Source organism: Eupeodes corollae, chromosome 1, assembly GCF_945859685.1.
Source record: "Eupeodes corollae chromosome 1, idEupCoro1.1, whole genome shotgun sequence".
NCBI classification, from domain to species: domain Eukaryota; kingdom Metazoa; phylum Arthropoda; class Insecta; order Diptera; family Syrphidae; genus Eupeodes; species Eupeodes corollae.
In genome coordinates this window covers 210,550,889-210,573,853 of record NC_079147.1, presented here as the reverse complement: position 1 = coordinate 210,573,853, position 22,965 = coordinate 210,550,889, and the positions used below count along the sequence as shown (strand labels likewise).

General features: G+C 36.1%; 4 protein-coding genes across 6 annotated transcripts; 3 read left to right on the top strand and 1 right to left on the bottom strand.

Moving 5' to 3' along the window:
* Nucleotides 1-1,588: 1,588 nt before the first annotated feature.
* On the top strand, nt 1,589-2,839 carry LOC129938857 (39S ribosomal protein L19, mitochondrial). Its single transcript, XM_056046662.1, has 3 exons — nt 1,589-1,754; nt 1,814-2,143; nt 2,199-2,839. Exons 1-3 carry the CDS (start codon nt 1,691-1,693, stop codon nt 2,741-2,743), a joined length of 939 nt encoding a protein of 312 aa, XP_055902637.1. The 5' UTR covers nt 1,589-1,690; the 3' UTR covers nt 2,744-2,839.
* Nucleotides 2,840-3,058: 219 nt separating this feature from the next.
* On the bottom strand, nt 3,059-4,395 carry LOC129939054 (protein unc-50 homolog). Its single transcript, XM_056046920.1, has 4 exons — nt 3,921-4,395; nt 3,788-3,853; nt 3,364-3,723; nt 3,059-3,298 (listed from the first exon to the last, which is right to left on the bottom strand). Exons 1-4 carry the CDS (start codon nt 4,180-4,182, stop codon nt 3,162-3,164), a joined length of 825 nt encoding a protein of 274 aa, XP_055902895.1. The 5' UTR covers nt 4,183-4,395; the 3' UTR covers nt 3,059-3,161.
* A 1,990-nt stretch (nt 4,396-6,385) lies between these two features.
* Nucleotides 6,386-15,272, top strand: LOC129939569 (mothers against decapentaplegic homolog 4). Of its 3 annotated transcripts, none has more exons than XM_056047626.1 (9): nt 6,386-6,944; nt 7,011-7,282; nt 11,931-12,282; nt 12,548-12,670; nt 12,854-13,435; nt 13,503-13,746; nt 13,804-13,972; nt 14,043-14,169; nt 14,274-15,272. In XM_056047626.1, the coding sequence occupies exons 1-9, from the start codon at nt 6,890-6,892 to the stop codon at nt 14,474-14,476; spliced, it is 2,127 nt and encodes a 708-aa protein (XP_055903601.1). In that variant the 5' UTR covers nt 6,386-6,889; the 3' UTR covers nt 14,477-15,272. The 3 variants fall into 3 exon arrangements, with proteins under 3 accessions (XP_055903601.1, XP_055903600.1, XP_055903602.1); XM_056047625.1 differs by having other exon boundaries at nt 14,265-15,272; XM_056047627.1 differs by lacking the exon at nt 12,548-12,670 and having other exon boundaries at nt 14,265-15,272.
* Nucleotides 15,273-19,145: 3,873 nt separating this feature from the next.
* LOC129938816 (protein unc-45 homolog B) lies at nt 19,146-22,640 on the top strand. The gene is made up of 2 exons (XM_056046599.1): nt 19,146-20,794; nt 20,857-22,640. The coding sequence occupies exons 1-2, from the start codon at nt 19,528-19,530 to the stop codon at nt 22,419-22,421; spliced, it is 2,832 nt and encodes a 943-aa protein (XP_055902574.1). The 5' UTR covers nt 19,146-19,527; the 3' UTR covers nt 22,422-22,640.
* Nucleotides 22,641-22,965: the final 325 nt, after the last annotated feature.

The window sequence follows — 22,965 nt, the reverse complement described above, 5'->3', positions numbered from 1 at the left end:
GTAGTAGTTAGTCAAGCTGTGATAACATATGTGGTTTTATTTAATTATCCAAGAAATTTACAAATAATGAAGACTGTGAATGTAAAATATGTGAATTTAATTGATTTTGGCTTCGAAAAATTGTATTTAATTCATGTTTTGATTGATTTAATGGGTTTTTTGATAAATTTGTGGATCGTAAATATATGCTGGATACAAATGTAGTAGATTTGTTACGAACATAATATTGTTTTGAACTTTCAAACGAATTCGACTCTGAATGTTTCATTTTGCAGGCATGTAATGTGACATTTTTGGACATAACATTTTGTCATATCAATTATGGCCTGATAGTGCATATGCTAGCTATGCTTCTACACTCGTATGAGGAAAAATTAATAATTAATTGTTGATCTAGGGCCAAACAAAGGTTATTTTTGAAGTAACTATTTCATCTATTATTATCAAGTACCAAGTTGAACCTTTGGAAGAGGGCTAGTAGCCCTAAGGAATTTTTCCAACGTAACGTTGGCTACTAGCAGTCTTATCTAGACGACTAAAGGTCATACATACAGGGTAGTATGCAGCTCACTCTAAAATTAAGTTCATATTTATGTCTCCAAACTCCAGTTAAAAACATGAGCATAAATTTGACATTAACTCAAGTTACAAATTTAACGATGTTGCTTCACGAGCATCGCCAAATTCTTTTTCTCCAAAACTCAAATTCTTTGCGTTGTTTTTTATGGCTCCAAAATACTTCTTCACATGGGGTCTTCATTTGACATTTTTGATGACAGGACTATCGGGTTGTCATCAGAGTATCCAATAGAGACCAACAATCCAACAACCAGTTCGTGATCCGGTCATCTCGAGCGGATCAAAATCCTGCCATCAAATTTGATGTTTGTGTTGTATGTTGTGGTGAGCATCCATTTTCCACAGTCTTTTTGAAATTAAAATTTCATTATGTTTAAATTGTCGTCGAGTGCCATTCATTAACTCAAAACTTTCCATACTAGGCACAGAATAGCTTCAAAGCTGTCGACCGACATCCTACGAAAATTCTAATAGTCTGCACCGTTCTAAGTCATAGTAAGTCCTTGAGTACGTGAGCCACCAAATCATGAAGTTCCCTTACTTCGAGAAATGGATTCACCCAAAAAAAAAGACATAATGTGCCTAGTCAAAAAGAAATAGGTTGCGGAAGAGAAGCTGGATTGCATTTTACTCTTGTGGAGAATCAGGGTCTGGAGCCAACACCTCAATATCAATTTTAATTCAAATTAAACTCACGAAATCCAATTTTTTTTATGACAGAACCCTTAAGAAATGAAAATAGCGTTGTGCTCTAATAAATTGAACGTAGCCATTGAAAATTTAGCTTGACTATGTTTAGGAGAGAATTTTGTATAACAGCTATATTTAAGCATGAGCTGCGTACCGTGCTTAATTTATTTGATGATTTTGGAAATAAAAGCATTTTTTTGTTTTATGAAAAGTACAAATTAAGAATTCTTACTAAACTTGGTCTACACAAACCCTTAACTCAAACTAGACCATTATTTTGTAAAAGATTTAAGGGCCGGTAAGGCAGTATGTTGTTGTCACTTAGCCGTCAGTTCGTCGTATGCCTATTTGACATTTGATTTTCTCCTCAAACTTTTTCATTTCTTTTCGAAAAAAATAAAGAGATTTAAATCATTTCAAAATGAATGTTCCCGGCCGAATATTCAATAAAAGTAACTTCCAAGTTCAATCCTTCAAACGAATCGGTATGAATTAATATTAACTTCTTGTTGTCAGCCTGTGAAATGTTGCTTTTTCTTTTCAGTCACGTTCTCAACAAAACCACAATTGAAGGATTCGCCGCCTGTTACCCAATCATCATCATCGTCTTCGTCGACAACAACAACTCCACCGCCACCTTCAAATCCTCAAGAACCAAGAAAACCCATAACTCTCACCAATTACAGATTTATCTATCCAGAATTTCTTCCCGATCCGAAAATCGAATGGCGTAATTCAGTTCGTGAGAAACTCGAACGCATGGATATGATAGAACGGCGGAAGCTTATCGACATCCCCGAGTTCTATGTAGGTTCAATCCTTGCTGTGACAAGTTCCGATCCGCATGCGGCTGGAAAAGTCAGTCGATTTGTTGGTAAGTTAAGTTTACCAAAGGTATATACAAACTTATGACAAAAACTCATCCTTAGGCATTTGCATTGACCGCGACCGTTGCGGTCTTCGAGCTCGTTTCATTCTTCGCAATGTTGTCGATCATCAGGGAGTTGAGATACTCTACGAAATGTACGATCCAACAATTCACAAAATCGAAGTTCTTCGCCTTGAGAAACGTCTCGACAACAAACTCTATTACTTGAGAGATGCTCTCCCAGAATATAGTACCTTCGATTTAAACATGGAAGCTGACATTCTCCCCGAAGGTACTCCAGTTCCAATCAATGACATCAAAGTCAAATTGAAACCACGTCCGTGGCTAGAACGTTGGGAACGTCAAGATCTTCTTGGTGTTTCGAACATAAACGAATACATCAAAGAGAAGCATATTCTCAGTGCGGAGAAGGTCAAGAAACCTTGGGAGAAATATGATTTAATGAAACAATACCGTAGCACTATTGCAGAAGAGGAACAAAAAGAAATCTTTGCCGAAGTACACTCGCAATTGCATCAATTGGAATTGGCCAGGAAGAAGATGAAGCGCAAGCGTACGTTTATTAGACCAACTAATTTAGCTTAAGGTTAGAAGAAATGTTTGTTTTTTTTTTTGCTGTTGTAATTTTATGACCTCATTTCTAACAAATAAATAAAATTAACGGGGTATACATAAGAATAATAGTTGCCTTGAACTCTGTTTGATAATTATCGAAATCTATGGATCAATCTTATCCGAAGAACTTTAAAATCCTCATTGCATCTTCCGTCTATTGTTGTATCAATATACGCGCAAGATTGCGTTGCTCGAAATGTTTAAGCAACTGAATCGTGAGGTTTCGTGTTTAAAAGAAAAAGCTTTCGAAGCTATAACCCCTACTTAGTAAGACAAAACAAAAACTTATTTATCTTGTTAATTATTTAAGTGTTTTATTTTATTTTTTAATTATTATTTCGTGAGAAAACTCGGTTTTCTATTTACAACTTATTAAATTCCTTCCAAATCAGTACAACCTATATTTATAGAACATTATAAACGATACTGTTACATTCCATCCAATTATCATCGTCATCAAATAGAACAAAAACACAATGGGAAGGGGAATTAAGAGCAACCGAGTGTTCTTCAGATGAGGTATACCTGAAAATAGACAAACAAATTAAAATAGTAAAGTACAAAAACACATACGACTTGGTCTTGCTTACAATTGTACCCCAAGAAGGTAATGTAGACATAATAACAAAAGGCCAACAACCAGAATGTATTTCCAATGAATCTCGAAATGAACCACGTCTGACTGATGAGCCAATTGTAAAAGAACAACTGGATAAAGTGCAATAGCATGAGGGGCGGAAAGAAGGCATTCAAATGGACATCGAAGGCATAGCCCCATTCGATGTCTGGTTCGAGATTACTGGAACGCATGTATCTGTTGGTCACAATCCAGTAGAACGTTGCAACCAAACACCCGGCAAAGATACAATCAACAAAAACAACATAGAATATGAACGATATGCTTTGCCAGAAGCTTAAACCGAGAACGTAAGCAAATCCAAGGGATGTCACTAGAATGATTTATAAAGGCTTATGAGGTTATCTCTTTAGGTTTTACTCTTCCAGCAAACTTACCACACACACAAATTAAAAGAAGAACCAGAAAAGCTGGATCGTCTCTTGCAAATTGGGATTTCGTCTCTGAAAAAATAGAATGGATCTTTATTTTTGACTGGAAACAATTGTGTTATAAACAAAAACCACTTACGTTTTCTATAGTTAAAATTCCTATAGACTTTCTGTGGTGCAATAAGTAGGTAGATCATTTGCCAGAGAGCAAATTCGAAATCCATTTGATTGAATTTCAATAATCTCCGTAGATATTTGTAGCTCTTTGATGTGGCCGAGAGACAATCACGACTATGATTTGCTGGCGGTGGCAAGGGTGATGTTCCACGGGAATAGTAGCTTCCTGTGCCACTGGCATAAGAAGGAGCCAATGATGGTGTGGGAGATGTTGAATGTTTCATTGTGAATTTTATATATGTATTTTAAAGGTTTTGATACAATTTTCGTTTCAATATTAAACTATGAGTTTTGGTTTCTTTTGTTTCACTTTTGCAGGAATTAATAAGTAGAAACTATCATTTTTTCTTTGTAATTTTGTTTTCGTATTTTAGTAAAGTCGAAGTTTTTCTCTTTATTTTTGATAATTCTGATTTTGACACATCAGTGACGTTTTTGTTGCAATGTTGTCCTGTCATTTTTTTGTGTGACGTATGAGTATTGACAGTAATGTTAACAAAGTGCAACATGGGCTCTTTTTAAAGCTTATCAAACATATCGCAACATCTTTATCCCATTGGAATTTTCAACAATTTCAAATTCATATTCTACTTGAAAATATTTAAAATATTTATGTATGTTTTCTTTTAAAATAGCACAAAATGTACTGTAATATACGTTTAGTGGTTAAAAATTTGGGCTCAACTTTCCATTACCGCAGCACGAATTTCAGAGAGGAAACACTTATTTCTATTTTTAATTAATTTTTAAAGTTCACTTTTTTACATACAAAACACACAAAAATGATTGATTTTGACATTTCTTCCCTGTTTTTTGTTCAGTGATGCCATAGTTGTTTTTTTTTCTTGGTAATTTCTCTTATTTAAGCGCTCGAATGAAAAAGTACTTTGCATATACCCAAACTCGCACCCACCCCAAATTCTATAGTGACCCCAAGCAGAGGGGTTGCAGAGGGGCAGCCCCCCGTTTGCAGAAATGTAAAATTAGTTATGTTTTGTTTTAACAATTTATGTTTTTTCATTGTGTTTCAATATTTTTTCATCTTTTCGTATCTGGTTCTTGAGATAAATGTATATAATCTGCAGACAAAATTTCTTACAATAATTTCGTTTTCGTCGAGATCAAATATTATCTGAAATATTATGTTTACCCACTTTTTTCGCTGTAACATATATAACCTTGATTGCTGATTCCAATTTGGCTTTTTTAAATGTAAAAATTAAATAAAAATTCAGTTTCCTCTTACGAAAGGATATTATCTTAAAATCACCTGTTCAAGTTTTAAGCTAATGTCCATGATCAAAAATGCCTAATACACATTGATATGATCATCCTTTTTATCTCAATAGTAAATCAGTAGTAAATCCTTAATTATACAATTACATTCTTTTTGTTAAAGTAGATTTGACACTATGCAAACAGCAGGAATGTTAAGATGACATACGAAACTTCCTTTGCAATCAACTTTGAACTAAATTTAACAAGTTCTTTCAGGTGTACCTAATTTCGAACTTTATTTCACTTACTTATACCTTCAGAAACTACAAATTCAATAAGTTTTATTTGTACTGATAGTTAATTTATTCATTTTGAATTTTACAGGGAAGCTTTTAATACAAAACTTGATATAAAATACAAAATTAGCTTCAGTTTAAAAAAAATATGATCATTTGACACTAAGTACACCTGAGTTAATTGTAGAGTAGACTTTTATTGACTAGCTTTCTAGGAGACTGCAATCAGATACAATGAACTCTCCTTAACTTCAAATCCCTTATGTCTTCTGAACCTGCAAAATTATTGTGCATATAGTGAGTCATATATTCTGATGTCGGGATAATTACTAATCTAATAAGTGCGTTTTCAAGGCATTCTGATGGGATATATACAACTACAAATTGAGTTATAATTTCTGCTTTGACAGACATTTGACATTTCGTCTTCAAAGTCAGTGGAATTCACTAATTTTGACGTTTTGCAATCAGCAATAAAATCAATCGTTTAGTACTAAAATGGAAATAAATCATGTTATATCTTATATTTGATTTGATTTAATTTGAAAACCAAAGATAATTATAATTTCCCAAACAAACAATATTTCTTATTTCATAATATAACAGTTCATTGATTTATAGTGCAATTATGCATTCACAACGCTAGTTGAATTTTGATTTTAATGTGACTACATTAGTGAACGCCCCCTTTAAATGAATATTGAGTTGTCACAATTCCTGTATATCTTGAAAAAATAGTGATCATATTTGTCAAATTAATCTATTTTTTTATTTATGTATATTTTAAATTTTGCTTAATGTAATTTAGGCCGCAGCTACACCCACAACTATTTTCCGTACTTACCGCACGAACACATCCCACATTGGCATGAACTTAAATAAAATAGAAAAAAAAAATTAAAATGCACTGTCGCCATATTTATTTCGTTTTTCATTCTCGGAAGAACTTTTCATCGCCGCAAAAATACTTTTTAACAGATTGTCCTTTTAATTATTGAATATTTTCCATAAAAAACACTCAAATATACACAAAACATCGTAATTCAACGGCGCATTATGTTAATAAATAGAAATAAGCCATAGTTTTCTCAAGAAATCCAATTGAAAAGAATTCTCATCCAAATCCAACTCCAAAAGGTGCATAGAAAAGCAAAACAAAAAATATTAGAATAACCGATAAGTGCGTGTGGTGTGATTCAACAAAACAAATTCCATGAAAAAGAAAATAGAAATAGAACAAAAAAGAATGTTGTGAAATAAAATTAAGTTAAAAAGTTGTAAGAATTTTAATAAAGTTGCTTTTAAAACTAAAAAAGCTAAGTACACAATATAAATTTAGCGGCGTGGGAAGGTAATCATATCACAGCTCAAAGTGGATGCCCGGAGTAGCCTGGGTGTTCCCCAGGATTATTCAGGAATGGTCGGCCTCGCTGGTGGTGGGCATTTGTATGCCAATGTATCGCCGCAGGATAGTAAGTTTAAAGTTGATAGTTTTTGTTTTAACTCAATGCTGAATGGAATTATGTTAACATTTGCAGCGATCATTGTTCGTGAAATGAATTCAATGCCTCCGCCCCCGACTTCGGCGCCAACATCCGCTGACGCATGCTTGAGCATTGTGCATTCGTTAATGTGTCATCGGCAAGGTGGTGAGAGTGAAGGATTCGCCAAACGCGCAATAGAATCTTTGGTCAAAAAACTCAAAGAGAAACGAGATGAATTGGATTCGTTGATAACCGCCATAACAACAAATGGGGCTCACCCTAGCAAGTGTGTAACGATTCAAAGGACCCTCGATGGCAGGTTGCAGGTAAGTTTTTAAATAAATTTAATTTCTTGACTTAAAATTCATATTTAAAAGCATTAGCATTAGAAGTATATAGCAAGGGACTTATTTGCCCTTAACCTTGAATGTTGAAAAGAAAGAAACTAAATATCTTTAAATAAATCGTTCTTATTTACTCTATTGCCCTTTAAGTAGATTACATAATTAAAACAAGATTTTAATTGCCGAGATTAAGGGCGTTCCAACGATTTTCATAGAACTTTCTAAATGTTAAGTATTTAGACCATAGTCTTGATTTTACAAATCAGGTAGTAATTCCCTTTAAATAAAATTCAAGGACTAGAAACTGGTTATACTAGGAAAACAACAACAACGATAACCCTAGACAAAATAGACCCAATGGAGCTCTACGAATGTAAAAAAACGACAAGCAAAAATAACAAAGAATGAACAAAATACAAGTTTCTTTCTGTATTATGGCTTTATTAGTAGGAACAAACATTCCCAAAAATTAAGGGACAAAACTTAGTTGTGCTAGTTGGTCAATCCCATTCTAGAAAGTTGCACCTTTATGTCCCTTATGTCATCTAAACTTGCCCAATTACTTTTCTCATTTTTTTCAACTAAGAGCTCTGTATTTCTTTTCTTTCCCCCCTTGAATTTTGTCATAGAGAATAATTGAAATTCTCAGAGTTTTGAAAAGAAATTTAAGAAACTTTATTTATACATACTTCTGTTATGGAAATACGCAAATTTCTGAGGTCTTAAAAATATCAACAATCTAATTCGTTAAGTAAAATATTGATGCCAACGTCATATCATATCATAAATTATAACAAACTCAAAACATGTGAATGTTTACAATATATAGAATAAAAATACTTTAACTCTCCATTGCCTCCCAACACACTGTGAAAGAAATAAATGATAAACTTAACGGCTAGCCAAGCCTTAATTATTAACTTATCAAATGTTACTAGTTATCAAAATAACAAATATTTTTTAAATTAAATTTAATATTTTACAAATAGTCATTGATCATCATCCATCAAGTTGTTCCTGTAGACTATTAGGGGCTCTGGGCCCAATAGGATTTGGGGGCCAAAAAAGTAGGCATAATATATTTTTTTTAAATTCTTTAGGTTACAAAAATGATTTTGATAATTAGTTTTTTTTTGTTACATATTTTTACTTTTTATAAAGAACAACAAAAAAACATAATTCAGATATTTGTTTATACTTTTAAAATTTTATTAAATTAACCTTTCATAGTTAATCTTTATACTTGATTTTTGATAATTTGTATTTCTCTTTTGGTTGGTTTTTAATGTTTTTTTTTTACATTTTTTTTAATATTATGTTTTTTTTTTTTGTATATATATGTATGTATGCATATGTAAGTTTGAGTATACAATTGAAGGCATACTTTTCTGACTTTGTCAGTTGCAAAAGCATGAACTAAGTCATCAAATTCAATTTCCTGCAGTAATTCATTTACAATTGATAAAATTGGCAAGCTGTTTAGTCTTTCTTGTAGCATTGTGGTTCAAAGTTCATTTTTTATCCGGTTCAATTTCAAAAATGAACGCTCTCCACTGCAGTTTGAAACATTTGGAAATGTGTTCCCAATTTCATCCACTGTAATTAGACTGTACAATTTTGATATTGTAATAAGATCTTCATTTACATCTTTATTGAATTTTTTTAAATACTGTTCGAGGTGCAAGCATTCTACCTTAAGTTCTTCTGCATTAACATCTCTAGGGTTTTTTAAAAAGTCAAATATTGCAATCGACAAAAAAAGACAAACAATGCATTCATTTCTTGATATTAATTGGAGCGAGTTGATATTTTAAACTTTTCTTTTCCAATCAGCTGGACGGATGGTGCAGGACTATCAAAATATGTGACAAACGACCTTTGTACTATTTTTCGTTGCAATCAGTCTTTATAATTTTTTTGATTTTGAATCCGGATGCTTATTTATGAAAGAACAAAGTAAATTAGCAGCAACGTCAATCGTTATTGTTTCTATTTGAAGGCTCTTGCTGCATCAGCTTGTGCAGACTTGGCTTATGTTCGATATGAGAAAGGTCGGGTGTACTGTCAACACTTAGGAAAAAATATTTTGCCGATCTAATTTCATATAAAATTTTCATTAGGACTTGTTTTCCCATTATATCAATGAATTCGTTGGAAATATTTGATGATAAATAAGAAGTGAGTTTTTTTCGTGAGTTCACACATGTTTTTAAATGATCTGCGATAAATGAATCATCATGGGACAACTTCGTGTTTGTTTGTGGAGTGAGTTGAAAAGTCAACATGTGAGCAGAACTATAGAGTAGAACGAAAACAGAGTTGTTAAAATAAAGTTGACAGCGTGTGCAGGCCCTGGCCTATTTTAATACCATATAGTCGTTAGATCTGTGGATTATAAATGAGATGTTTTAACAATAATAATATAGTATTATAATTTATATAATAATAATATAATTCTAGAACGATCCAGCGAAAGGACATCAACAGAGTAAATTACAGTTTGCTTTTCGTGTTTCCTCAACTGCGGCAATGAGTATTGCTGCATGTTTTCTTATTGACTAGAGTCCCGTACATACCTCAGTGACCCTGGCTGTATCACTTTTGTTTAAGAGATCAATAGAACGATTATACATAGCTAAGTCACATCTTTCTCAATATAATACAGCAGGTTGGATTCTTCCTCCTGCGGTTGAATGGAAAATATTGTGCCCTTCATAGCAAAATATAATTAGCGAACACTAAAAGAGTTTTGTATCCCTCTAATCTGCCAACATTGCAATGACAGGGAAAGATAGAGGGTGGCAAGGCATTCCACATTCGCGTAATACGGCTAAGAAATGATTCTCTGTACTTCATAGTACGACTGAACTTGGACTCAAGGGAAAATTGATGGGCATTCCTACAAACGCCGGTGCAACTGTCTATTTCACTTAAGCATAGTCCGTTAAAATAACGCTAAAACAGGGTGAGACAAGAAACGACGACGATGTTCGAGTGACGTATTCGAGTTAATGATGGTTATGCAACCAATCATTTTAAAAGCTCTGGCTCGGGCCAATATAGGTTTAGATTGTAGCCAGATGAGACGGAGAGACATTTCTTGCATCCACTCAAAAAACCTAGACATCTTGCTGCATTTTTGGCGGCATCGCGTATGTGATTGTTCCACAAAGGGGTGGTTGCTGATGCACATTCCGAAGATTTCGAGATTTTCAGTTTCGTTGATGCAAAGGCCACTCAAAGATAGTGGCAAAGAGTGCGTATCTTGCTTTAAGTATACAAGTTTTCAATCGAAAACTTTTATTAAAAAACATCAACATTTCATCATTACTTATTTTAATCATAAATCATTCAACCTTGTCGTTCCATACGTTCTGGTAAAAGTACAAAACACAATAAGACAAGAACTTTATAATATTTATATTTACATTCATTGTTGTTTCATTTATTTGGTCATATTATAAGTTAAATTTAAAAAGTAATTTCACTCAAAGTGATCGTCCTCACCTTAAATGCCAGCCCTTAAATATTGTGGCCTTCAACTTATAATGGCCAGCACCGTTTCTACTGATATTATTGAAATTGCTTTCGTGAGAAGTCCTCAGGCAGACTCTCCAATTCTGACCACAAAAAATATCTTAAGGATTATCATATGGACTTCCCAGGAGCAAATATTAAGATTCTCTAAAACCTACGATATTGACCCTAACGCTCTTTTGTGTTGTCTTGGTTTAGTTTATCTCACCAAATAACTAGAAGAATCCATTTATCTCCATTGAAAAGGGGTATTTGTTGAACGCTTTACCAAACCTTCTACCACATCTCTAAACAACCGTTGTCGCTTTCCTTCCCAAACATTTCGGGATTAAACACTTTCGAGCTAGATTTTCAATCAAACTATTTTAGAAGCGTAGTGATGGTAAAGTTTGAACCTTAGAGCAATAGTTTGTATCGTTTTCTTTGTTTTAAACTTATTCTAAAGTAATCATCTTTTCATTCGAAAAAAAAAAAGATTTTCATGGTCAATTCGCTCAATAATAGGCATTTTACTCTTTCCGCAATAACTTTAGAGTTAAGGTATTAATAACTGATCTGTTGAGCGTCAATAGCACTTTATGTGTAGATGCTAGCTAACCAGCATTGAAATGGATCTAGTGAACATATTCAATGCTCTGGACATTATTTTTCTATTCCAAAGGGGGTTTAGAAATGTTCGTTTTCGTACTACTTTCATAATAGTACAAATTAGGACAGCGCGCGGAAGACTACTTTTTGGTCTGTCATATTTTCTTGAAGACGTGGCAAACTGGTGGAGAGCCCGAATTTCTTTAGAGACTCACTCCATATTAATAGAAGCGAAACTGAAAACAAATTAACATAAAAAATATCATATGGTTGTTTTGAGTAGCGAGGTCCTGAAGTGTTGTAACATAATCTATAGCACTTTTAGGTATAATGAAAGGTATGATAACTATAATTAGAACAGAGCACAGTTACTTATAGAACTTTCATCATATTCATTTGCCATGGCCCATTAAAATTGAAAATCCATCACATATCAAATTTTAATTGCGGGGAACTAAATATTTCTTTTAATTTTATTTATTTGGAATCGTTTTTTTGTTTTTAGGTTGCAGGTCGTAAAGGTTTTCCTCATGTCATCTATGCCCGCATCTGGCGTTGGCCCGATTTGCATAAAAACGAATTGAAACACGTCAAATACTGTTCATATGCGTTCGATCTCAAATGCGATTCAGTTTGTGTGAATCCGTATCATTATGAACGTGTTGTGTCGCCAGGAATCGATTTGTCCGGCTTGAGCCTGCAATCGGGTCCTAGTCGAATTGTCAAAGACGAATACTCGGCTGGTCCAGTGGTAGGCGGTGGTGGTGGAATGGACATCGATGGCAACGACATTGGTACAATACAACATCATCCGTCACCATTGGGCCCCCAAGGCTATGGCTATCCACAGGGATCCGGTAAGAAAGACACTATCGTATTATTATTTTTGCTTAAGCATTTTATTATTATTATCTCTATATAAATGGATTTTTATGAGTTTTACTTCTTCTTCTACTTTGAGTTGCTAACTTATTGTGTAGTAGAGATGTTTTTTCTTCTTATTCTTATTCGTATTTGTATTCGTATTCGTATTCTATTCTACTTTATAATTTTATTTCATTTTGGTTTTTCGTTTTCTTTTTTCTTTATATCTGTTGACACTTTTTTGCTGCCGTTATTTAGTGCCTGATCCAAGTCAAATGAGTGCAATGTTCTCGGGACGAACTATACCAAAAATTGAACCGACCGAGGGTCCGCGGAGTCCATGGATGGCTCCACCACCTCGGTTGGCACCGCATCCGCTCTGTAAGATTTATGATTTAAAGTTTATTATTTTTTTTTCTGTTTGTTTAAGTTTTTTGTTTGCATTTTGGTCTATTTCTTGTTTTATTTTTGAATTTTTGGGTTTTGCATTGGTGTTGTTGTGTTCATGGCGACAGTGATAATTTTATTTGGTGGCAGAGTTGCTTTAATGGTTATTCTTTTCAGCGGTTTCACACGTAATGCCTTTGCAAGGTCAAGGGTCAATAAACCCTGCCTCTGTGATGCCTCCACCGCCGCCTCAAGCACAATCAACGCAATCCACACAGTCGTCTCTGCAGGTGAGTTTGTCCGGTGGCGGAGGCGGCGGCGGTGGTGGTGTCGCCTCTGACGGCTCCAGCCATCTGGGGCAAACATCACCCACAGAATCGAGCCAGCAATCACAAAGTAGTGGTGGCAGTGGTGGCGGTGGAGGCAGCAGTTCCTCTGTTGGTTCCGGACAGGGATCCTACTATGGACAAACGGGCTCATCACAAATGCCAAATGCCGAAGGGAAATTTGGGTCGTCGCTAAATAATGTTGGCGCTCCTTCAGGCTCGCCTCACATGCAACAAAACGGTTATGTGACAATGGCTAGTCAACAGCCGAACACACTGCAGACGCAGACATACACGCAACCGCCGCCGCCACAGGGTGTTGGCGGGGTTGTTGCAGCTGCTGCTGCACAAGGAACCTGGACAGGGTCTAGTACACTCACGTATACACAGTCAATGCAACCTCCGGATGTGCGATCACACCATGGAGGCTATTGTGAGTAGGAGAGGAGGCAGTTGAAGAAAGAAGAAGGAACTATTTGTTTTTATTTTTTTTTTAATAGGGAATGCACCCATTTCGGGTGATATGACTGGACAACCAAGGTTGTTGTCTCGTCAGCCAGCTCCTGAATACTGGTGTTCTATTGCGTACTTCGAATTAGACACTCAGGTTGGAGAAACCTTCAAAGTGCCCTCATCGAAGCCTAATGTTATCATCGATGGCTATGTGGATCCTTCAGGTGGGAATAGGTTCTGCTTAGGAGCTTTAAGTAATGTTCATAGAACGGAGCAGAGTGAGAGGGCTCGGTAAGGTTTAAAAGTGTTGGAATAGAAGTTTTATGATCTTCATGTTGGTATTTAAAGATTACACATCGGCAAAGGTGTGCAGCTAGATTTGCGTGGCGAAGGGGACGTTTGGTTAAGATGTCTGAGTGATAATTCGGTATTTGTTCAAAGCTACTACCTGGACAGAGAAGCCGGACGAACTCCTGGCGACGCAGTCCACAAAATATATCCTGCAGCTTATATAAAAGTAGAATTTTCAACTGAACTAGTAAAACTTATAGTTTTTTTTTTAATTATTTTTATTTTTGTTGAAAAAGGTATTCGACCTGCGACAGTGCCATCAACAAATGCATTCACTTGCAACAAATGCTCAAGCAGCTGCTGCAGCACAAGCAGCAGCCGTAGCTGGATTACCTAGTACACAGCTTGGTGGAGCACCAAGAGGTAAGTGTCGGTGATGATAAAATGAAACCTACCCTACCCTCTCCCTCAGAGGTATTTGTGTACACTTTACTAATGTCATCCCCTGCTGTTGGCAGGTATTACAGCGGCCGCAGGCATTGGTGTCGATGACTTGCGTCGCTTATGTATTCTACGTTTAAGTTTCGTCAAAGGCTGGGGACCTGATTATCCACGACAATCGATCAAAGAGACTCCTTGCTGGGTGGAAGTGCATTTACATCGCGCCCTACAGCTGCTCGATGAAGTCTTGCATGCAATGCCTATCGATGGCCCGCGAGCAATTTCATAAATCCCCTAAGAGTTATCTCTTAACAACACTCACATCAAACAAAGAAAAAAAAGAAAACAAATAATAAATATACAAACACACACTCTCTATTTATTGATTAGCTTCCTTTGTCCAATTTAGAATTTTTAAATAAAACAAAATCAATAAATTGGACAAAGTGAGTGAAAGTGAAATATTTTTGCTACAAACAAATAATAAAATAAAAAACAAATCGTTAATTTATAAAAAGAAAAAAAACATTAACAAAAGTATTCGTTAAATCGATAAACAAAAGTCAAATATGCAAAATTGCTTATTTTATGTAATTTTTAAATCGACAAAGACAAACAATAATTAAAATTGTTTAAAAAAGATAAACTTAATGAAAATTTTTATGATTATGATACAAAATTTAAAAAAAATTATTTATCTCTTCTATCGCCTTAATGCAGCAGTTGCAATTTTATTTTAGTTCTTTTTTACACATAATTTGTTAAGCTTTGTTTCGGTTCTTTTTGTTTCTGTTAAAGGTTCATATGGACAAAAGAGAAAAAGAACGGGAATGATATGAAATATTTTAGAAATGTTTCTTTAAGAAAAAAAAACTACATTTATTGGCTTTTTGCTTGTTTTTTGTTTTAGTTTTTTTTTGTATTTTGTTTTTAATAATATTAAAAAAAAATGATAATAACCAAATAAGAAAATTAAAAAAAAAAAATTAAAAACGTTTTGTTTTCTTTTTTCGACGAAATTTGTTTTTTTTTTCTTCTGCTTAATTGAAATGTTTTTCTATCTTAATGTGAATTAAAAAATCAAAGCTAAACTGACGTTTAAAACTCAATATTTAGTGAGTTGGGCGGTTACAGAAAGATCGCGAAAGGAATCGGGACCTAACAATTGCAGAGTTTTTTCAAACCGAAAACTTTTCGATCGATTTTTTGTATCAGTAATATTTAAAAATACGCGGGTATAAGAATGGCCCATGCCATAAATAATTAACTGATTTTTTGATTCAAAATTGCGGAGTAATTTCTGTGACTGAATGAGACATACAACGTTGTAGAGCTTAATTCTAAGGCATCATTTTAGATTACGGGCCCAGGGCTGTAAACCATAAGGTTGAGACAGTATGTCAAACGAAAAGATTTTTATCTTTAAAAGGTCATTGAAACGCTGAACAATATTCAACTCAAAAAATATCTTGCAGAATGAAAGCATCTTAACGATCGGTTTCGAACAGTTTAATTCAAGTAGTATTGGACGGGTTCAAATTTGATATCCACAAAATAAAAGCTAATGTGCCCAGGGCTCCGTTTTGTTCCTTGCTTATTTTTATAAATTATATCTTTTTCTGAAACTTCCAATCCACAAAACTGTTTTGCTGATGACAGTACCCTTAGCTTTTCATATTCGGTTTTAAATGTCCTTCCTTGTCCTTCGGATGTGGACTATCAACGGAAATATATGATAAGCGTAATCCTCCCCTAATGCCACTATCCATGGTTGTATTGTATTGAGGATATCTGTGCATCACAAAGCACTTGTTATGGGGCGATTATAAGGTGATTATAAATTTAACATCGCCAAAAATGCAAGTTTTTTTTACCCCTTTTAATGTGGCTATAATCTACAGAGCTTTTATTCGTCCAAAACTCGAATATAACTCTTATATTTAGCTAGTGCCTAAATAACGTACTTGACCCCTTAACAAAAAAAAGAGAGCTCTAAAAATGATAGGAGATCGTTCTCTTACCGAGACATTTGCTTCTCTTGAACACCGCCGAAAAGTTTCATGTCTAAAAATATATAAATAAATTAGGTGGCGCAACAGTCCGTTGAAAACTAGGGCCTAGTGACTTACAACTCTTAACCATTCCTGTTTCTGGGTAATGTTGTCAGAGATGGAGTAGACCTACAGTCCTCGGAGAATTTGTCAACTCCTCGCAAGAGACAATACCCGTGAAAAAAAACTTTAGATGGCATAGACATAAAATTAGGTCCTTAAAATAGAACTTAAAACTAACTTCAACTACTTAAAACTAGAACAACCAAAGCAGCGACTATCTAACATTTTTTTGTTGTCCTTTTTTTTGCAGCATGAAACCGCGGTTCTCAGATCGCCATTGTGTCATTTCATTTCGAAGGTAAAAGTGATTAAGTAATTCGTGGTTGGGGTGAATGCCAACATTTCCCTTGTACACTTACTGGAAAGCAGCTCCCACCGCCTCCACTTTTTCCTTCTGATCTTCATTTATAAAAGAAGTCATCGTCAAAAATCTTCTTCTGAATCTATTTGCGCTGTCCTGAGTACGTCACTGTTCTCTTCAGTTCTTTGGAGTTACAGACGCAAAAGGTCATTATCGCTCTTTTTCCTAAATATTATGTTGATTTTAGAAAACATACTCGGGCCACTGGAATTAAGTGACCGGATCCCAGTACTTGTTAATTAATAACCTGTAGTTCTTCTTAATCAACACATTGATATTTTTTATTAACGACTTCAGTGTCCTAACCTCCAAGTCGTGTGTGTCTGTAAGTCGTCTGCATAAGTTGTTGAGTCTTGTCAGTAAGCCACTCTTGTGCCTGCGTAATTCATCAATAGTCGCGATTCTGTAGGCATCAATTTGGTCCCTTTCTTTGTACTTTGGTATTGTACGTTCACTCGTTCGTTTTATTGTTTCGTTCATCTGTTTTAAATGTTGGTTAATTTCTGTCTTTGTCAGGTTTCTGTTGTTTGTTGAGGGTATGTCACTCGAACGAAGTTCTAAAACGAGGCCAGCACATCTTACTGTAAGTGCGCTGCAACGTATTACTCCAACTCCACGCGCTTATTCGGAATCTGCATTACAGCAGCCAGTCCGCAGTGATCATTGTCGCTAGAAGCTCGACGCCATATTCAACGCTGTAAACATTCATCAAATCAAAAAGATGGTTACCTGTGGAATTGATTTCCCCTATCTTTATGTTTTGAGTTCAAATCGGCGGCCAAGATGAAATAGTTTTCTTCCAATCTTAAGCAAAATAAGTAAACTGCCGAGCTCCAGCCGCATAAGCCGATATCATATACATCCGCTTCCCTTCACAGCTAGGACCTTTAGAGATGCATAAAACGCAAACTTCTAGCGTCCTAAGCTTTCGGAATTTATTGTTATGTATGACTTTATAATTAATTCCTTTTCGTATAAAGAGAGCGACACCCCCTTGACTGGAGTGGACCGGTCTTTTCTTACGATATTGTAATTTTTATGAGTTAATTTGTGTTTGTGGTTTAGCTTGGTTTTGCTAGCCATAAACACATCGGGAATGAAGTCTTTCAAAAATTTGAACATGTTTGCTCTTCGTTCAATCCTAATCAGTGAACTTATTCACAGCTAGGACCTTTATGCGGGTCTCCGGCAGCGCGCCCATTATGGTCTAAGTTGCACCAGGCCAGCTAACATAGAGTTGAGATGATCTACGCTTTTGCCTTGCTCCTTTATCTGACTTTGCAGGCCTGTTAGTTGACCCTGAAGGCTCAACAACAAGGCTAAAGTGTCAATCTGTCACGGAGCCTTTGGGACAACAGATGGTGGAGCCTGTCAGTCCAACGCACTAACCATCATGCCACGGGTACTACTGAAGCCTTATGTCTATCATTATTTTATCGATATTTTCACCAACAATGCCCTAGTGAAAAAGCCAATTGTATGCCTACCCTCAAACAGTTTAACCGTAATACCCGTACTTTTAAGAATGCTTATCAGTTTACCCTTGAGACCAACTTCGGACGTATTGTTAAGTGTAGGAATTCTTTTTTTTTTTACTGCACGAATGTGGAACGCTTTACCAGACCCAATATTTCCAACTCAATACAATATGCAAACATTCAAAACTAATGTGCATCGGCATTTATTTTAAAAATAAGCTTAAGACAATAACTTGTAAATTAACACCTTTAATAAAAAATGTTAGTTTTGGAAAGCTAAGTAAGTTTTTGAAATCTTGCTGAGTGGATTTGATCTCGAACGACCTTCTGTTAAATTAAGATAAATTAAGATTGATATTAGATCTATCGAACTAAGTTCTTCAGAAATTATCCCGACATTTAATGACGTAAATTTACTGATTGCTATAAACGCTTATCAGTAAAACATTTTAGATTCCCTAATAAAGTTCCGGTCCTTAATAAAGTTCACCTTTTAAGTTTCAGTTGAATGAAAAAACATGATCAACTGTCATTTTCAAAGAAGTAGACTTGACTTAATAGTTAGGGAGATTTTTCTTGACTAACTTTCTATTCAACTTTCCATTAAAGTTGCCTTAATTGGAAAGTAATTCTTTGGCAGATACTAGAAACTTGCCTAACTTTCAAGTCCCCAATGTCGTCTGAACCTGCCCAATTTCAATGAAGTATCTTCAAATATTAATTTATTTAATCTTAACCGTAATAATTTCAAAAGTAAGACATTATTGTTATTCATATATTAATTGACTTTTGCAATGCTGTTATTTATATGTTAGCTTCGATATTGATTTTAGGTAAGATTCCAACTGGAATTCAGGTCAAAATCCCTATTGGCACTTTAAGCAGTGAGAAATCCACCTTATGTAGGTATCCCCTATTCCCCTAATCCAAAGAACCACATCAAACTTCAACTGGTTGCTTCTGACACTTCATTCCAATGACCGCGTCCAGAAAACAATAACAAACCGCAAATTTTCTCGATTTTCCTTTGCACTTTAGAAAGACACATATTTTTTTTATTTACATGTTGCGCCTTTTCTTTTGAATTTTCCTAAAATAGAATTTTTCACTTTTTGGGGGAAAACTATATTAATCCACGTGAAGTTCGTTGAAGAAAGTTCTTTTCTACTTCTACCTGAATCCAGAAGATTCTTGCACTCTGTGTCTGACGAAACAAATAAAATCTTTTATAAATTAATACGATTTCACTAAGCGGTGATTCATTATTAATATAATTTTTTACCAAGAAGAAGTGTACTTAAAAAAGAAACGCGAGTGAGTTCTTTAAACTATTTCGTCGTCTTTATTAATTCTAATTATAAGAATTTCGAAAATATAAAAGACAAAAATGACAAATTCCGACGCAGATCTTGCATTAACCTACAAAGATAAGGGCAACGATGCATTCAAAGCAGAACACTGGGAGGATGCCGTTCAATATTATTCGGAGGCCATAAAGTTGGGCGAAAAGCACAAGGACCTACCAATATTCTACAAGAATCGGGCTGCTGCATATTTGAAGAAAAGAGAGTTCACAAAAGCCATTGACGATTGCACTGAGTCACTACGTTTAGCTCCAAATGACCCCAAAGCATTGTTTCGTCGTTTCCAAGCGTACGAAGGTTTGGAAAAGTTCGAAGAAGCTTACAAGGATGCAACAGAGCTGTTCAAAGCTGATCCCGCCAATAAGGCTATTCAACCTGCCTTGGCTAGGCTGCATGTCATAGTACAGGAACGGGCACAGAAAAATGCCAAAACGTCGACAAAAGTAAAACAGATGTGCGAGTTGGCCTTCGACATTGAAACTCCATTGGAAAAACGACGTAACGCAGTGAACAACCTGCTGGTTCTGGCTAAGGAGGAAGTTGGGGCTGATTTGATAACAAAGGAGGGTGTTATTAGCAGGATCGCCAGCCTGGCTAAGAGCGAGAAGGACCAACAAATCTATGTGAATATAATCCGAGTGATTGCAGAGCTTTGTAACAAGAGTGTGGATCGCACAAAAATCGTGCTAAACGAACTGGGAGTTCCATGGTTCTTGCAAGTTCTGGATAGTACAAACGAGGAGCGTGTTTCGGCTGCCCAGTATTGTCTACAGACGATTCTGAACTCGCTTTCAGGGATGGAGAACAAAGTGGACAGCAAACCGGATCCTGAATTGAGCAAGAAATACCAGAAGGAAATCGATACGCTACTGACTTGTTTGGTGTACACAACCACAGATCGGACAATTTCTGGCCAGGCGAGAGATGCTGTCATAGAACTTCTGACCCGAAATGTTCATTACACTGCCCTATCGTGGGCAGAACGATTGGTTGAGATTCGGGGGCTGCATAGGCTGCTGGACGTTTGCTCGGAGCTGGAGGAGTACAAGTACGAGAGCTCCATGGCTATCACACCCTCTTCGCGGACAGTGGCATCTGTGTGCTTGGCTAGGATCTACGAGAACATGTACCACGATGACCTGAAGGTGAAGTTTGCCAATCAAATCGATGAATATGTGAAGGATAAGCTTCTCTCGCCAGATCTTGAGTCTAAAGTAAGAGTCACGGTTGCGTTAACTTCGTTGCTATCTGGAACACTGGATGTGGGCAACAACATCATAGGACGAGAAGGTAAACTTGGGTGTCTAAAGTTGTTTGAGGTATTAATATAACAAACCGATATCTTCTTGCAGGTATTTTACAGATGATTCTCGTGATGGCGACAACTGAAGACATCCTACAGCAGAAAGTCGCGTGTGAATGTATTGTTGCTGCTTCATCGAAGAAAGACAAAGCTAAAGCACTCTGTTCTCAAGGAGTTGATATTCTTAAGAAACTCTATCACTCCAAGGATGATGGAATCAGAGTGCGAGCTTTGGTGGGTCTGTGCAAATTAGGAAGCTATGGCGGTCAAGATGCTAGTATTCGCCCATTTGCGGACGGAGCAACTAAGAAACTTGCGGAAGCTTGCCGTCGTTTTCTGGTCAAACCTGGAAAGGATAAGGATATTCGTAAATGGGCTGCAGATGGTCTGGCCTATTTAACTCTGGACGCCGAAGTTAAGGAAAAACTGATAGAAGACCAGCCTGCAATTCAGGCCCTGATTGAAATCGCCAGAGCAGGAGATCAGTCGTGTCTGTATGGAGTGGTTACTACTTTCGTGAATTTGTGCAATGCCTATGACAAGCAAGAACTGCTGCCTGAGATGGTGGAGCTGGCTAAGTTTGCCAAACATCACATCCCCGAGGAACACGAACTTGACGATCCTGATTTCATCAATAAGCGTATAATGACACTCGCCAATCAGGGTATCACGACTGCGTTGTGTGCTTTGGCAAAGACCGAAAGTCACAATTCACAGGAACTCATTGCGAGGGTGCTGAACTCCCTTTGCAGTTTGCAGGACGTTCGTGGTAAAGTTGTTCAGGATGGTGGCGTAAAAACTCTTCTGAAACTTGCCTTGGAAGGCACTGAGAAGGGTAAAAGACAAGCTTGTCAGGCACTGGCTCGAATCGGGATTACCATCAACCCAGAAGTGGCATTTGCTGGCCAACGTGCTCACGATGTCATTCGCCCTCTGCTGAATCTGCTCCATCAAGATTTCACAGCTCTGGAGAATTTCGAATCGCTGATGGCATTGACGAATCTTGCTGCGATGAATGAAAGTGTCCGCAAGAGGATCATTAAGGAGCAGGGTTTGTCTAAGATCGAGTTCTATTTGATGGAAGACCATGTCTATTTGGTTCGAGCTGCTGCTCAGTGTGTCTGTAATTTGATTATGTCACCAGAGGTGGTTGAAATGCATGAAAAAGAAAACGATCGCGTGAAATTCTTGTGTCTGCTGTGCGAAGAGGAAGACGAAGACACAGCCAAAGCAACCTCAGGTGCCCTAGCTATGCTCACATCGGTAAGCAAAAAATGTTGTGAAAAAATCCTCCAGAATCCCAAATGGCTGGACAATATGCACACACTGATTGCTAATCCCAGTCCCGAAGTCCAACATCGAGGTGTTGTTGTCATTTTGAATATGATCAATGCTGGCGAAGACATTGCATCGAAACTCTTCGAAACGGACATTATGGAATTGTTGAATGGTCTATCACAATTACCCGATGATACGCGAGCAAAGGCGCGTGAAATCGCTGCACAATGTCTGGTTGCAGCTGAGAAGTATAAAATTATTGAAAAATCCGACAATGCTGAGATTCCGGATGTTTTTGCTCAAGCTAAAGCGCTGGAAGAGGTCGAGGAAGATTAAAGACCGAAACAGAGACCGGGACAGAAAGAGAATTCTTATTTCTCTGTGTTCTCGAGATTATTTTTGATTGTATTTTTTATTCAGTATCAAAGTTTTGTTTGTAGTTTTCCTTTTTTTAATTCATATTTTATTTTCATTGATTTGTCGTTGTCGTTTTTTCATTAAAAATTGTTTTAATTTTATGCAAAAAGAAATATATATTTATGAAACATTTTCTAATTTTGTTATTTTTATTTCTATTTTTTCGGTGAAAATTGGGATATGGGATGTCTATAGTCAAACCCTAGAGTGATTTTCTCCAAATCATTAATTGATTGGGAATTAGAATTGGGATTAAAGAATTTAAACAGTATTTTTTAACGGTACTTTACTTTGGTTGGCGCTACCGCCAGGAGTGCTCTTAGCCAGCTTACTCGATCTCTAGCTTGTTGTCTCCAGTTTTGAATACCAAGTAGGCGTGTATCGGTTTTATGAGTTTGAAGCTTCGATATTCATTCGCAAAACATGATCATCTAGCCATCGTAATTTTTCAATGCAAAGTTTT